The following is a 16,945-nucleotide window of genomic DNA, read 5'->3' as shown; positions in this document are numbered from 1 at the left end:
CTGTTAACATTCGATAATCCGGAATTTGACTAACTGAACACAATACTGTCCACCTGTGCCCTTTGAATAATCGAGGTTCCTCGGTGTGTATGCGAGTGGCTTTTGATATGAAGGGCTTCTAGTTTCCAAGACTGGAGAAACTGGGTTTCATCTTGGAGCAGACAGTTGAAAGGCAGTTTGACAGGTCAAAATAATTGTCTAAAATAGAGTAATTGGATTATATTGCTCCCACTAGTAGAGGACAGATTTAAAGTGTTTTGTGTCTGTTGGTTCATGTGACTTAAGATCTGGAATGTATGGGGGGGGCGGGAGCGGAGGAGAAGGGAGGAGAGTTGAGGCAGATTCAGTTATGGCTGACAGAAGGAATTGAATAAATACCTGGGGGGATAAAAAAGGGACTTGGGAAGGAATAAGCAGAAGTGGAATGACCTGAGTCACACTTTAGCAGAGATCTAGCAGGGTAACTATTCCTACTGTAACCATTCCATGATATTAATTACCTTTAGAAATTAACCAGTAAAAGCAAACCTAAAAGCAAAGAGGCAAACAAGTTAAGTTTCCATGCTTGTTTACCTTCTGTTACTCCAAAATACTTATTCAAGTATGCCACTAATCCTGAACTACTGATCTTCAAGAATTGAATTCCACTTCTTGTGTAATTAAGAACAGATTTAGCAGTTATATAATGAACACCTCACATAGTTATTTTTAATATCTGACTGTGGTCTGTGCAATTAACTACATGATACAGACTTAAGTGAAATCTGGTCATTTTCATCGAAGTGTGAAAGTAACAAGACAAAATAAAGTTGAGATTTCCCCACTTGGGTGCTATTTGTATAACTGAACATCTTGACTTTTAGAAGCTTAAGAATAATGTCCATTCAACTTAACACTATGCAAGTTGATATGAAGGTGTAAGGGGTACTGTACCATAAGAGTTAAAAGCTAGCAGAACTACTTGACACAACAGCAAGTGTTCTGTAACATCAGGTTGAACAGCTAGATTAGCTGGGTTGTCTGGAGACAAAAACAAATTGAAATTCTGTCAATCAGTTTAAATTATCCCTCAAATATCAAACTCCAAGTTTGAATTTAGAATTTTGACAGTAGTAACACCATGAAACAATCTGATGCTTTGGGGGTATAAAACCAAAAAATAATGAACAGTTGGAGGAGAACTGCCAAAAGACCAACAGATGTAGGCTGCTAGTAAGAGCTCTGAGGTAGGTACCTCTCTCTGGAGAAGTTTGCACAGGAAACAAGATCACCGATCTGGAGAACAAAACACAATAGCTCTTTACTGAAAGTGTGATAGCAGTCCATATTCTCTTGTGCATCACTCACGTTTTCTTGCTCTTTTGTTTTTTTTTTCTCTACTTTGTTTGTTTATCTTTCAAATATTATTGATCTTTACAGCTTGACTCTGCAAGGATGTTACAGAACTGTGTCCTCCACAGATTTTGGAGCAGTGTCTTTTCCAGATCAGATCTTTGATCACTACTAGGGGATAGATTTGTTGTATCCCATCAGTCGACTGCATAGGTAGCACAAAATACTTCCCCCTGAAAACGTCTATCCGTTTACCACAGGGTTCACTTTGAAAGTTGTATTCCATCTTGGCAGATTTAGTGCACAGGATAATTTGGTTTGGTTCCTCAGCTGTGCTCGAAGGATATCCATTGCAGCAAATTAGTTGGTTATGACTGGTCAGCTGTTCCTCCTTTTTCCTCGTTTTTCCCCCACCTCGGTCAAAATATCTTGACTTTAATGTCACTGGCAAAGCTACAATTTTGTTTTTTTTTTGTCCATATCTGTCTTGTATAAGCTAAATAGCTATAAGTCTTTTTTTCCCTCTAGAGAATCACTGAAGAATGTCTCTCTCCCATCGGCATTGGACAACTGTTCTTCACACCAAGATCATTTTGGACGTGGTACCTGAGCCAGTTTTTCAGATAACAAATTAGTCCCACTCCCTTGCTGTCAATCCATAAACCTTAAATACTTAGGGAAAATTCATCAAATTCTCCTGTTTTGGATACCTTTTTTCAGGCAGTGCATTCCAGTTCCCAAATTGCTGCCTAACGTTTTTCCCTTATTGCTTTAGACTAAACATTTGACAGAACAACCAATCTCTGGTTACTAACAGACCAGTTTCTCCTTTCTCACCAAAATGGAATTTTGAGAGTTCCTGTACTTCAAGAACAATCTCATCTCATCTACTCCCAGAACATCTCATGCAGGATTAGTAATCATTTTAAGGACAGATCCCAATTCTGTTCAGGTGAAATCTGTCCATCTTGGATGGATGGATGGATCGTATCCCAAGAATCAGAAATACTTTTTTTGAGCCAGTTGCTGTGTCGAGTAGTGTGCCCTTAAATACACAACTTTTTGTTTTTGAGATCTGTGACCAAAGAAGCTATGCAGTTGGACATGTCATTCAGTAGTTGGCTCACTTAATCTAAACTCCATTTGTATGGAGTGGGTATGTGAACTCAAATACTGACTAACCAAGGTTAGGTGTGTATTACCAATGGTAAATTTGCAGACAAATCATTGCTGCTAAGCATTTCAGCTGCATTCTTTGCATCCCCTTATTGCTATGTTGTTTTTAAGCCTAACATTTTGCATGGGACTTGACCTGTCCTAGGTAGATTGATTAGCTTGAAAATTTGTGATGTCAAAATCTGCATGTGATGCAGTGTAGCAACAAGCTGAAGTCAGAAGGTTATTGAACTCCTGAAAAACTCATGCCTTGCAATAGCTGGAATTTCACGAGAGCTGTGATGCATTTTAGTTTGGTTCCTGGAGAAATGAAGGCAATCTCAATCTTGCAAAATACAAGATACTCTTGGGTGAGAATGGAATTTTATTTGGGGGTTCATATTGAGTTTGAGCCTAAAGAATGTTTATAATTTGGCTTTAACTCTTATACAAGCTACAGGGAGATGTTGAATGGGCTGGGGCTGTTTTCCCCTGAAGCATGGGAGGTTGAGCAGTAACCTTTTAGAGGTTTAAAATCATGAGCATGGATAGGGTGAATAACCAAGGTCTTTTCCCCAGGATAGGGGAGTCCAAAAGTAGAGGATGTGGATTTAAGGTAAGCAGGGCAAGATTTAAAAGGAACTGAAAGGGCAAACTTGATTCATGAAGAGGGTGGTGCATGTATTGAATGAACTCCCAAAGGAAGTGGTGGAGGCTGGTACAATTGCCACATTTAAAAGGCACCTAGATGGGTACATGAATAGGAAAGATTGAGTTATGGGCCAAATGTTGCAAATGGGACTAGATTAATTTAGGATATCTGGTTGGCATGGATGAGCTGGGCCAAAGGATCTGTTTGTGCTCTACGTATAACTTAAATGAAATCAGGTGTAGAGCATGTGGCCATTGAGCTTCCATTAATATGACTGTGGCTAATCTTAGGTTTCAGTTCTACTTTCCTGATCACCTCCACGTTCCATAATTCTCTGTAGCCAAAACCCTTTCCGTCCCAGTCTTGCATATAGTCAAAGGTAACTCTACAATTTGGAGGAAATTTCTCACTTCAGCTGATTTTATATTCAGTTCCAGAAGATTGCAAACACTTAGCTCCTGATAATGTCATTGCACCCACATCATAGATTACTGACTAGCAGAAACAACAATGTAACATTTACTGTTAATCCCCTTCAATCTTGTACCTTTTCAACAAGAAAGCATTCAATTTATTTGGCCAATTGACTTTTTTTAAAGCCACAAAACCAAAGGTGTATATCTTTTTACTAATTGGAGTTCAAATTTCTTAAGGTTTACTAATTTCCATAACAATCTATTCTACTAACAAAGGAAAAAATTACCATGGACCAGTAAATGTTTGAAAACAAAAATGCACAGCGCAGATGCTGAAAATGCCAGAAATGATCAACTAAGTGGCTGCACGTGAGGGAAAAAATGTTTTAACATTTCAGATCAATCTTTTTAACTTTGAACAGTTTAATTTTTGAGCTTTTGCTTAAGTAAATTCCAATTATAATGGGGTTCTGTGGATCCAAAAGTAATGAATAATGCAGTCTCTGCCATTTTCCAAATCTTCTCAAGCTCCTAAGGTTATTGACAAAAGAGCAAGGTTCACAAATTTGCAGCTGCCCCCAAAGAGCATTTGGGAAAGTTGCTTTCTAAGTGAGATGCTGGAGTTTTGCTTTAAAGATTTTGCGCTAAGGAATCTAGGGTTGCAACTTGACAAGCACTGTATGATGAATTTAAAAACCAACTTGGTGTGATTTGCTGCCCTGAAACCCAGGTGAGCACACTTGTTTACAATCTGAGGGCTTTGATCAAACTGAGCAGCTCAATCTCCTGTTTGGTTTTCTTTCACCATTCAAAATGTTGCTGATCACTGACTTAACTCGAAAATAGAGAAGATAGCACTTAAAATATTTTGGTAGCCACCAGTAATAAGGTCTGACTTTTTTTGAGTGTTTATTCCTTCACTTTTGACCAAATCTATCTTTGGATATAAACATGGTTTGACTTTGACTCAATATATTGAAACTGTCTTGAATTTAGTAAAATGCAGTTAGGGCTCATTATGTAAGAAATGTATTTGAATAATTGTTAGTTAAATTGAAGAATATCTTCACTGGTGGCTACCAAACTATTTTAGGAGCTGTTGAGTAGAGTGTTGGGATGTCATATTTTGGCTGTACAGGACATTGATTAGGCCACTTTCGGATACTACATGCAATTCTGGTTTCCCTGCTATAGAAAGGATGTTGGCAAACTTGAAAGGGGTTCAGAAAAGATTTAAAAGGATATTGCCAGGGTTAGGGGGCTTGAGCTATGGGAAAAGGCTGAATGCGCCAGGGCTACTTTTTTTCCCCCCCCCCCCTCAATGTGTCGGAGGCTGAGGGATTTATAGATGTTTATAAAATCATGACCTGAATAGGGTAAATAGGCACGTCTTTCGCCTGGGATGCACAAGTCGGAAAGGCGTTTGGATGGGTATCTGAATAGGAAGGGTTTAGAAGGATGTGGGCCCAAATGGGGCTAGATTAAGTCAGGCTATCTGGTCAGCATGGACATGTTTGACCAAAGGGTGCTTTACAGCTGTGACTTGTGACTCTTTGGAAATGGTGCATCGACTACATTTGCTACCACCATAGTGTTTTTGACCTAATAGCTGGACAGGTCTCTGATTTGATTTTCTGAGAATAGGCTCTCTTTTAAACAAGATGCACCTAATTACCAACCACAATACGTTAAAAGCTACATTAGCTTGGATACTTAGTATTACTAGGGAAGAGCTGGCGGCTGTATATCCTTCTGATAGCCATAGGTGTTCTCCTATCCCTGTCTGTACACTATAATTTTGCATGATACTCGCTGTACCTCTCAACATTCTTCCTTCTGGAGCACAGGCACTCTGCAACATATTATCTCCACTAATAGTAAATTTGTCATGTGTACTTGTATATGAAAAACAGTAAAAACTTAAGTTGCCACTCTGGACTTCTGTCATTTGAAGTAAGCACCAAACTAAAACAAAAAGTACAGTTAAGACAGTTCAGTTAACAGCTCCTGGGCTGGGGGAGCACCAACTTGAATAATGGGATACTTTTGAAGCCATGGCTGGGATGAGACTGCCATTCTGGAACAAGGCAGTGTATCCTTTCTAAATGGAGAAATTTTGCCATAGACCTTTAGTACTTATTGGGAACCTACCTTGCCCAGTTGAGGTGAAGTTTGCTCACTGAATACAAAGCCTTTCAGTTCTTGCCCATCCATTATTATTTCCAGTAACTGATTTGATTTAAAGTGGTTCTAAAACCATATCCCCTCAGACGGGATCCAACATGTGTTGGATCCTATTGTTGAGCAACTCCAGTCTCCAGAAGTGGTGAGGTCGAAATTTAATCTTGTCTTGCAACATAAGGTAATTACTGACTGGTGCTTTTGCTTGAATGCACATTTTTTTTCTAATCTGTAAATACACCAGGAAACTTGTGCTTGTGTCCACTGGCATGAATATCAAATTATACATAATCAGTAATTTAGTTAAACATTGTCAAGATTCAAGATAAATTCATTCAAAACAAAATAAAGCTTCCCTTGTACGAAGCTCTGCTTGAAGCTATTATTTGATGTATATGCATTGTCGTTCATTGTATGCAAAATCTGATGAGTCAATTCAGTGCAAGGCTTTTTGTATAATTGCATGAGATTACTGGGTATAAGGGTGATCATGTTTCTGCTTTTCCAATCCTTCCTTTCCCCTTCCGTAACATCCTATCCCATTCCAAATTTGATTAGCTTCAGTTTTAATCTTCATTTGACAATACAAAGCACTGCAGTGCTTTCCCCAAGTTTATTTGCAAACAAGAAAAATTCTACAATGAATATTAATCTCTTTGGGGTAGACAGCTTCGTTTTTTGCACAACTGAATTGCAAAATATCTGTCTTGCAGGTTGGACAATCTTCTAAATATGGCTTATGGCGTCAAAAGGTAATTATCCCCTTTTCCAGCAATTTGGAATTTTAGGATAAGTATTTTCCTAGTTTACTTCTGTATTTAGGAATTGCACTCCAAGTGTCTATTAGATTGAGATGTTGACTTCAATTAATCAATTTGCAATAATCCCATTTATGAAATCGATTTACTAGTTTTGGAATAAGGCTAGTCTTTAATCAGACTTGTTACTTCCATGCAGCTCTTTTGTCCATGTTTCAAGTTCAACCTATAAAAGTGCTATTTGAATTTTTATTTTCTCGTTTCTTGGTTATGTTCCAAGTGAAAATAACTTAAGTATATTAGAGAAACATAAAAACAAAGGTCTTGACCCTGCAGATCTGAAATCAAACAGGAAATGCTGGTAAATGTGTCGGCATCTGTGGAGAGCAAAAACTTTTGAGTTAAGACTCTCTGAAACAGGAAAATGTTTAGAAAGGAATGCATGAGGGTGTTCAATTGCTCAGATTGTGGGTCTACCTACAGCACTGACTGCAGTGGTTCAAGAAGGCAGCTTGCTAATGCCTCCAGGGCAACTAGGGAGGAACATTACATGCTGGCCCACATCCCACGAGTTATTGTGACCATTTTAATGTTAGACTGGAATGCTTAATTGTTATTGGCTAGTCTCAATGGGATGTTGATATATAATGCAACATCAGTATTTGAACTATTTATGGTTTAAAAAGTAAAAATACAGGACTCATCACACTCATTGTAAAGCAACAATATTAAAAATCTTGTCAACTTTGTTATGTATGAGGATACATTGTAGTTTTGATTTTTGGCAGGTTTTCGCCAATGACTATTGATGGAATGACCAGTTTGGCAGGCATCAATATCCCTGGACATGCTGGAACAGGCTGGTGTATCTTTGTTTACAATTTAGCACCTGATGCAGATGAGAGTATTCTTTGGCAAATGTTTGGACCATTTGGTGCTGTGACCAATGTGAAAGTCATCCGCGACTTCAACACAAACAAGTGTAAAGGATTTGGATTTGTGACTATGACCAACTATGATGAAGCAGCCATGGCAATAGCCAGTTTAAACGGATACCGTCTAGGGGACAGAGTACTGCAGGTGTCCTTCAAAACCAACAAAACGCACAAAGCCTAATATGTAACATAACTGTTATATAGCTATTCAAAAAGACATGTTAAAGCAAAACTTTATATATTAGTGCAAAGACTTTGTAAGTCAGTGTTAAGACAGAAGTATGACTATTTAGCATCCTAAGAATATGAGAAGGTTTTATATTGCTGGTAACTTTGCATTAAATCTTCTTTCATAGCTTTTATGTTTTGAAAATTGACGAGGTGCAGGGTTTTTTACCTGTCACACAACATTCTAGTAACCTCCTTTTGAAGGAGGTGGACCTTTTAAAAAAAGAAACTGTTTCAGCTGAAGGAAGAAAGACTCCTAGATTTTTACACAACTGCCTTGAAACAGTACATAAAGTGAATTTGTGAGGCTTTGTTTCTTTTTCTTTTTTAGAAGAAAATATATTTTGGTCAAGTATTTGATTTGCCTTTAAATTCATTGCATTTAAGTGATCAGTTTCAAAAGTGTTGGTTTACATTTGTTTTCTTTATTTACATGTTAAGTAAAGTTTTTATTTTGATAAGATTTTGGATTGGGAAAAGGGTGGGCTGCAATTATACCTTATTGTAAGATTCTTGGAAATCCTTTTTTTTCATAACACAGTACCTTGCCAAAGAGAGAGAGCCTCTTTGCTGAAGTGGGTTTAAAAAAAAGCATCTATTTTTATAAAAGAAATTTGGAGAAACTTTTTACAGGACCTGGAACAAATATTTTGACTTGGTTACTTTGAGAATCTCTTCATACGACATCTAGTGAGCTTTTGAAAAAATTAAAACCAGGAAATTTCCAGTGGCTGGCATTTATTGGAAAGACATGTGATGTAGAGATTACCTTGAAGACCTTTGTATTACCAAGATGTAGAACCAGTGGGCACTGTGGGTTTCATTTGTATAATCAGTGGATCATCCTGGTTATTTGTGACAAAATGGCTCACGTTTAATTGTGATTTCAAGAATTAAAAAGAGGCTTAACATTGAGAGTGCATGCAAATATATCAATTATTGAAAATTGGGGGAAATATGTTCTTCCTGAAAGTATTCCCTTCTGTTAAAGCTCAAGGTGTTTAGTGATGTACACTCTCCTGCTGTATTGTCTGTGCTGGAATTGGGTGGAAAAATGATTGGATTTGCTTTGCAATACAGATTACAAAGCGGTCAGAATAAATTTAGAAAATGCAAAAATATAATAGACTGCACCTGAGCATTGTGTAATGTAAATAAGTCCTTGTGTTATGGACCTTTTTCTGCTTTTTGTTTTTGACTACATGCCAAGTGCTGTTTAAGGAACCTGAATGCTTTGTATGTTTTTTGTTTCTTGTAGACTGCATTAACATTACTTGAAGTTTACTTGTTTTGTTGTCCTAATGACCAGAATTGCAGTGCATCAGATTTGTTTGTTGTTGGTCTGTAGATAGTCTTGTTGCAGCTCTTTAAAACTATAGTGACACTGCTTTTGTTATATATGCATTTGTGGTACAATGGGTAAAGCCACAGTTTGAACAAATATGCTTACATTTTCATACTAAAAAGGAAGGTATCCTGTTGAAACGTTTAAAGTAAATTTGCAATTAATGCTTAAATCACTATGGGGAGATATAGCAGTTCTTTATCATAACAGGAATAAATTTGAAAAACTCTATTTTCAGAGAAGCATCTAGCTTAACTTATTCTTCTAAGAACAAATTGGTTGTGGAATTGCAGTCCTCGACCAGGTGCACTGATAACTGTAGTTAAATGTCCTGCTTTGTGTAAACTGAAATGCTCATGTGCTCTTCCCCTTAGAACAAGCAATGTGCTATGCATAACAGTTGTACATTTATCTTTGCTATTGCTTTTGAATACTGTAGTTATAAATTCTCAGCCTAGTTGAAGTACATATACTGTGAAGCACGTGAAAGTGTACACCCATGTTTTCATGCTAACCCACTCAATGCTGTCATATAGGACTAACCTTTAGGCTTTGCACAGAAGGGTTGCAAAAGAAACCATGTGCAGCTTTAAAAACAGACTCCTTTCAGTTAATTGTTAAAGCCAATAGTTAACATGAATGTTCTGGCCTATAGCCTATTTGTAGCTGAGTCAAATGCAGCAAAACTTAGTGGGAAAGCATGTGAATTGGTCTTCACTTTACGATGTTTATCATAGCACTTAATAAAATGTAAGTCTGTATTTATTTGAAGTTGTAAAGTATGACTAAATTTACGTTGGTTGAATAGAATGTATGTTCCTTTGAGTATTTAAGAGGCTGTACATGTTTCTTTCCTTATATTGTGTTTGGATCATTTGTACTTTTTCATGTTCAGTACATCAATAAACAAAAGTTGAAGGGAATTAAAACTTGTTTTAAGGTTCAGTACACCTAATCATTGACTCTGAACTTGCCTTTATTTGTCTGCTGTGTGAAACTGGGAAAAGGAGAGAATTGGTTATCTTCAAACGGATAATGGAAATCTTGCTCAGTAAGATATTGTTGCTCTGACTCAACCTGGAAGTGCACCGATGTCTCATTGCAAAGAATTTAATCAAAATAAATTTAATCAAAATAAATCCTGTCTTGGGCCAGTGAGCCCTGTTGAGCTATCTTTTTGTACAGATGAAACTAGTTTTAGTTCATAATACAATATGGGAAATTTATTAATTTTGCTTCAAAAAAGCTGGAGCAAAGACTGATTTGCAGCTGACTGCTTAAAAAATATCGATTTTCTGCTTTCACCAAGCCAGTGTTTTGGCCATTCCTGAAATCTCAACTTCCCAAATGTGTTCCAATGACTGTTCAGCTCATCTTTGGAATCACTTTTACTACATCTTTTCCTTATTATCTCACCAACCTTTTATCCAATTTGAGTCTGATATGCTTTCAACTCGAGCATTTAATGAAAACAAATTGGTTATCCACGTGAGTGATACCATTACTCTGTATAGAGTATGTATGTAATAGAAATCCAGTGAGGAGCCTGAAGGTCCTTTTTGAAATACTTGAAATTGAGCTTTGTTCTTTCTGACGTCAGTAGATTTGATATTTGATTAGTTCAGGAGGTACAGTTCAGCTGTGGCCATACCCACTATGACTTTTAAAAGCAGAAGAACACCTTCAAACACCATGTGCACGTAAGCAGTCAGCTTTGGTTCAGTAGCAGCTCCTACGTTTAGTTATCTTCCAAGCCCCACTGTGTAGAGTTGATTGCAAAATCCAGGCTAACATTTCATAAAATCTGAGGAAGGGCAATGTTATAGGAGCTCCTGGCTACTTGAATGAGTTCCCAAGGCTCCATCTGTTCTGATATGGATATGAAAGATAAGTAGAAGTTATCTGAAGAGGTTTAAATTGTATCATTGCTCTCCTGCTTAAATATGCACAAGTTCTTTATAATCTCGTGTGTAAAAGCTTCAAACAACTTGGCCTTACAGTAATGATGTATTGAGCATTTTGTGGCATCCAGTGCTATGTAAATCAAAGTGCCACTTTAAGTAGCTATTTAATTTTTTCATGTGCAAGTTATATAGCACCTCAATTTGACTTTTAATGTTGGGCATTTAGTCTGAGGTTTTGCCCAGCAGCAGACTGACATTTAGTCTCTCTTCACTGATTATAGTTGGTTTCAAATCTCATTTGCTTGTGATAACTCCTGTAAGGGGTTACTTTTATATTTTTTGCATGTAGATTTGTTGAATGTTCTCTTGAAGTGGAGGTATCTACTGGAAACCGATTCCTCAAACTCTTGAACTTGATGTTCTAGATTTCCTACTTGTCTTTGGACAAGAACAGAACATGCATCAATAATTGGAGTAAAGTGTTCCCAAGACTGGGAAGTGACCCTGCAATTGTGAAATTAAAAGCTCATCCATAAGTCCTTGTCAACTTGTTTTCAAGGGCATACTATTGATGCCAATGCAATTACATAATCATTTTGTAAATGGAGATAATCAGTTTTGCTGGATGTTTAATAGCTTTAAGTGAATGTAGAGTTCCTCACCTTGAAATCAGTCAGTGTGTATTTTCTACCAATACAGGCAAGGATGATTAACCAAATTAGTTTTGATTTGGGACTGAAGATTTCTTATTGTATTTTCTAACTGATGGTCTATCACTCCTAATCCTTCACCTTCATATGGGCAGCAAGGTGGGGCACTGCTGCCTCACAGCACCAGAGACCCGGGTTCAATTCCCGCCTCGGGCAACTGTCTGTGTGGAGTTTGCAAATTCTCCCTGTGTCTGTGTGGGTTTCCTCTGGGTGCTCTGGTTTCCTCCCACAGTCCAAAGATGTGCAGGTTAGGTGAATTGGCCATGCTAAATTGCCCGCACTGTTAGGTGAAGGGGTAAATGTAGAGGAATGGATCTGGGTGGGTTGCTCTTCAGAGGGTCAGTGTGGACTTGTTGGGCCATAGGGCCTGTTTCCACACTAATCTAATATTCGCATCATGGATCCCTCTTTATTGCTGTCAGATCCACTCAAGGTGGATGTACGAATACTGCCCGCGATCACTCATCAAAACCAACAGTGATTGACTGTTGAATTCCCTATTTGTACTTACTGCTAAATGTAGGTTGCTACCAACCATAAAACAAAAAAAGCTAATTATATTGGAGGCTTGGTTTTGCTCACTGATCTCAAAGATAATAGGCAGCATGATGCAGTAAAATAACTTATCAGGTTGCTGGAAGCATAAAATGTGAAATAAAATATTGAATTTTAGCCAAGGGAAACGCTTGTAGATCTGCCTTTTCTTTCACACTTTGACTCCTTGTTTCTTCTAGCAGAGCAAAAATCTCCCTATCACATTTCACAAGCTAATACCGTTCAACCATAAATGGGAGCAGAAGTAGAGGCCATTCAGCCCAGCGAGTTTGCTCTACCATTCAACAAGGACATTCTGATCTGATCCTCCATTCTACTTCCCTGCCCCTCCCTTATAACCCTTGCTTCCAAAACGAATTTTAAAAATCTGACTGCATTTGTTAGCTATTTCACATGGACACAATTTAAAATTGGACTGAGCAATTACTTTCACAGATTTTTGTATTGCATTTAAATTTAATTTTTTTTCTAGGTGTGGCCAAATCTTTACATTTCTGTAAGCCCATGCTAAACTGTCCTTCAAGTTGGTCTGTATTATTGGAATGCTGAATGATGCAAATGGAATATTTGAACTATTGCTACGGATGCACTTTTTTTTTGGGGCAAGGAGGAAAGTAGATAATCGTCAATGTAACACTGGAAATCTTCAACCTTTCACATTTGTATTAATGGTGAAAAGATTTGACCCCTATTAATTTGTGGATCTTTCAATTGTGGGAAAGAATGCTGAATTAGTTCAGCATAAAATTTATTTCAACATGAACTTTCACTTGGAATTTTTCAAGAATTCAATTCTCTCAATGTTGGAGATTAATTTTGAAAATGTGTTCATTCCCCCACAGCATTCTAGTGTTTATCCAAAATACCAAAATCTGATTTTTAAAAGTTCAAGATACCAAAAGCTGAAATCTGATTTTTTTTAAAATGGAGTGTGGAACATTACTTTGGAGTGTGAGCAGGTGACCAAACTCTACACAGATGTGACATGGCAGCATGGCCCAGCACTGGCGGGCATCGATTGTGTCTCAGTGCTGTAGTACACTCATGTCTGAACATAGAACATTACAGCGCGGTACAGACCCTTTGGCCCTTGATGTTGCGTCGACCTGTCATACCAATCTGAAGCCCATCTAATCTACACTATTCCATGTACGTCCATATGCTTGTCCAATGACGACTTAAATGCACTTAAACTTGGCGAATCTACTACCGTTGCAGGCAAAGCATTCCATACCCTTACTACTCTGAGTAAAGAAACTACCTCTGACATCTGTCCTATATCTGTCACCCCTCGATTTAAAGCTTTGCCCCTCGTGCTAGCTGTCACTATTCTTGGAAAAAGGCTCTCCCTGTCCACCCTAACCCTCTGATTCTCTTCTGTCTCTATTAAGTTGCCTCTTGACCTTCTCTCGAACGGAAACAGCCTCAAGTCCCTCAGCCTTTCCCCGTAAGACCTTTCCTCCATACCAGGCAACATTCTAGTAGATCTCCTCAGCACCCTTTCCAAAGCTTCCACATCCCGCACTATAATGCGGTGACCAGAACTGTACACAATACTCCCAAGTGCGGCCGCACCAGAGTTTTGTACAGCTGCAGCATAACGTCACAGTTCCGGAACTCGATCCCTCTATTAATAAAAGTTAAAATGCCTGTATGTCGTCTTAACCCAGCCAACCTGGATGGCAATTTTCAAGGATCTGTGTACATGAACACTGAGATCTCTCTGTTCATCGACACTACCAAGAATCTTACCATTAGCCCAGTACTTGACATTCTGGTTACTTGGACCAAAGTAAATCACCTCACTTGTCTGCATTAAACTCCATTTGCCACCCCTCAGACCAGCTCTGCAGTTTATCTACGTCTCTCTGTAACCTACAACATCCTTCGTCACCACCCACAACTCCACCAACCCTAGTGTCGTCTGCAAATTTACTAACCCACCCTTCTACGCCCTCATCCAGGTCATTTATAAAAATGACCAACAGCAGTGGACCCAACACCCACACTTGCAGTACACCACGAGTAGAGTCAGAGATGTACAGCATGGAAACAGACCCTTCAGTCCAACCTGTTCATGCTGACCAGATATCCCAACCCAATCTAGTCCCACCTGCCAGCACCCGGCCCATACCCCTCCAAACCCTTCCTATTCGTATACCCATCCAAATGCCTCTTAAATGTTACAATTGTACCAGCCTCCACCATATCATCTGGCAGCTCATTCCATACAAGTACCACCCTCTGTGTGAAAAAGTTGCCCCTTAGGTTTTTTTATATATATCTTCCCCTCTCACCCTAAACCTATGCCCTCTAGTTCTGAACTCCCCGACCCCAGGGAAAAGACTGTGTCTATTTATCCTATCCATGCGCCTCATTTTGTAAACCTCTATAAGGTCATCCCTCAGCCTCCGCGCTCCAGGGAAAATAGCCCCAGCCTGTTCAGCCTCTCCCTATAGTTTAAATCCTCCAACCCTGGCAACATCCTTAAGTCTTTTCTGAGTCCTTTCAGGTTTTGCAACATCCTTCTGACAGGAAGGAGACCAGAATTGCACGCAATATTCCAACAGTGTCCTAACCAATATCCTGTCCAGCTGCAACATGACCTCCCAACTCCTGTACTCAATACTCTGACCAATAAAGGAAAGCATACCAAACTGTTTAGCTTTTTTTATTTCACTGTGAAAATGTCACTTATTCCAAAATCTGAAAAATTCCAATAAACAAATAGTCCCAAGGATTTCAGATAAAGGATTGTGTACCTGTATTCATTAGGAGCCAATGCATTTGCTACCAGTTTTTTTTTTAAAAAAAAACTGCATCCAATATTTAACCAAATTTTGGCTGTACATTAACTTGGCACTATCTCCCTCTACACTCTCAATTATTTTATTTGAAGGTATGTATGCACATGCAATCTATTCCCTTCACCATTCAAATAATGTCTAAGTCTGTACTTTTCTGGAGTCGCAGCTTTTTAAATTCTTCCAGTAATAGAATAGTTTCAGTTGTGTTTTAATCTTACCCTGTACTTTCTTGTCACTCTCACTGCATGAGGCAACTAAAACTATTCCCAAATCACAGCATATAGATTGCTAAAAGGCAATGTTACCAATCTCCCTACTCATTTCAGAGGTTATCCTGGTGACTGGTCTTGTGGTACTTTTTGTTCTACATAACACTGTTAATTGAAATGTAATTGTTATCTAAAAATTTTTACCTGTGAAAATTGAGACCCATTGACATGCATGAGCAATCCGGTGCTTTTGTCATGATTTTCAATGCATTGGGATGAAACAGATGAAGGAAGTTTCCTCTAGCTTCCTGTATTTAAAATAGAGTAGAAGTTATGCATACAAAATCACGTTAAGAGGTATAAGTGATGTTTAATTTTTGCTTCACGTTATTAAACCTGAATTCTGCAAGTGGTGAAACATTTTTGATACGCTAAAATATTATTTCATTTGGAGTGCAAGTATGCATACTTGTGATTGAAAATCCTGTTTAGTTTAACTTTAATGAATCCTTATGCAATTTAGGATTGATTAAAGCTATTGAATTAAACTGAAGACTGCACTTGTCAGTGAACACTTAGCAATCGCTGAGCTAGTTATTGGGATGATGCATTGCTATACTAGTAATTTTAGTCTAATACATAGTCATAGTGTCAGACAGCATGGAATCCCGACCCTTCAGCCCAACCAGTCCATGCTGACCATGTTTCCAAACTGAACTGGTCCCACCTACCTGCACTTGATCCATCTCCCTCCAAATCTTTCCTGTTCATTTCTGCTGGAACTTGTTAGAATGAACAAATATCCCTTATGCCATATGAAGTGAGGAGAAATGTAGATAAAGAATGCTGAGTCCTGTATTTTGTGGATGGATATATGGACAAGGTTATGAAGAGTGAGCAGTTATAACCCAAGTAGGTGTTCTCCGAATTGGTGCGTGTGTCAATGACATTAAGGACTTGAGTCAAGATTAGAGTGGTGCTGCAAAAGCACAGCAGGTCAGGCAGATTTTAAGCTTAAGACTTAACCCCTGCCCTAATGGTCGTTTGCATTTTTCTTTACGGTCACTTGATAGTTCTTGATTGTTTGCTCCCAGCTTTGTTAGTGAAGCTCTTTGCAATTATCACAAACTAAAACCAGATGTGGTCAGCTAAGTACAAATGACCAGAACAAGAACTTGTTCATGGTTGCGTTTCGTGCTGAGTGGAGGTGAGGACAGGCTGGAAGGTGAATTTTGGCACCATGAAGAGGAGTAAAGAGATTTTTGTTATACCCCTATCATCTAGAGTGGGGTTGCCTGTCTCCAGCAGCTTCCAAGAGGCATTGGAAATATTCTTGCAGGTGGCTGGGGAATAGAAAACTGTGGAAAATAGGGAAATGTAAATTACAGAGCATTCAAAGAGCTGATACTGGTATGATGGAACTAATGAGGGTCTCCTTTGCTTTTTTAAAAACTGCCTTTTGTTTACTTTTTTATCAGAACTCCAATTCTGCTTGCATTCAGGACTTCCAATTTTCCATACACTTGTCCAAGCTTTTTTCCTATATAGATCCTTCAACTTATTAAATTAGTCATAGAGATGTACAGCATGGAAACAGACCATTCAGTCCAATCCATCCATGCCAACCAGATATCCCAACCCAATCTAGCCCCACCTGCCAGTACCTGGCCCATATCCCTCCAAATCCTTCCCATGCATATACCCATCCAGATGCCTTTTTTGAATGTTGCAATTGTACTTCTATTTGCTTTACTTTTT

General features: G+C 38.4%; 1 protein-coding gene across 4 annotated transcripts in view; it reads left to right on the top strand.

Moving 5' to 3' along the window:
• Nucleotides 1-9,957, top strand: part of elavl2 (ELAV like neuron-specific RNA binding protein 2) — a 93,157-nt gene extending 83,200 nt beyond the window's left edge. For all 4 annotated transcript variants that reach the window (XM_072590371.1, XM_072590380.1, XM_072590362.1 and 1 more), the window contains 2 exons: nt 6,450-6,488; nt 7,283-9,957. In XM_072590371.1, the coding sequence (XP_072446472.1) occupies nt 6,450-6,488; nt 7,283-7,610 (367 nt within the window). In that variant the 3' untranslated portion in view covers nt 7,611-9,957. The remainder of the gene's footprint in view (nt 1-6,449; nt 6,489-7,282) is intronic.
• Nucleotides 9,958-16,945: the final 6,988 nt, after the last annotated feature.

Source organism: Chiloscyllium punctatum, chromosome 2 (assembly GCF_047496795.1).
Source record: "Chiloscyllium punctatum isolate Juve2018m chromosome 2, sChiPun1.3, whole genome shotgun sequence".
Lineage (NCBI taxonomy): Eukaryota > Metazoa > Chordata > Chondrichthyes > Orectolobiformes > Hemiscylliidae > Chiloscyllium > Chiloscyllium punctatum.
The sequence above is the reverse complement of the archived record's forward strand: the minus strand, read 5'-3'. Positions and strand labels throughout refer to the sequence as shown.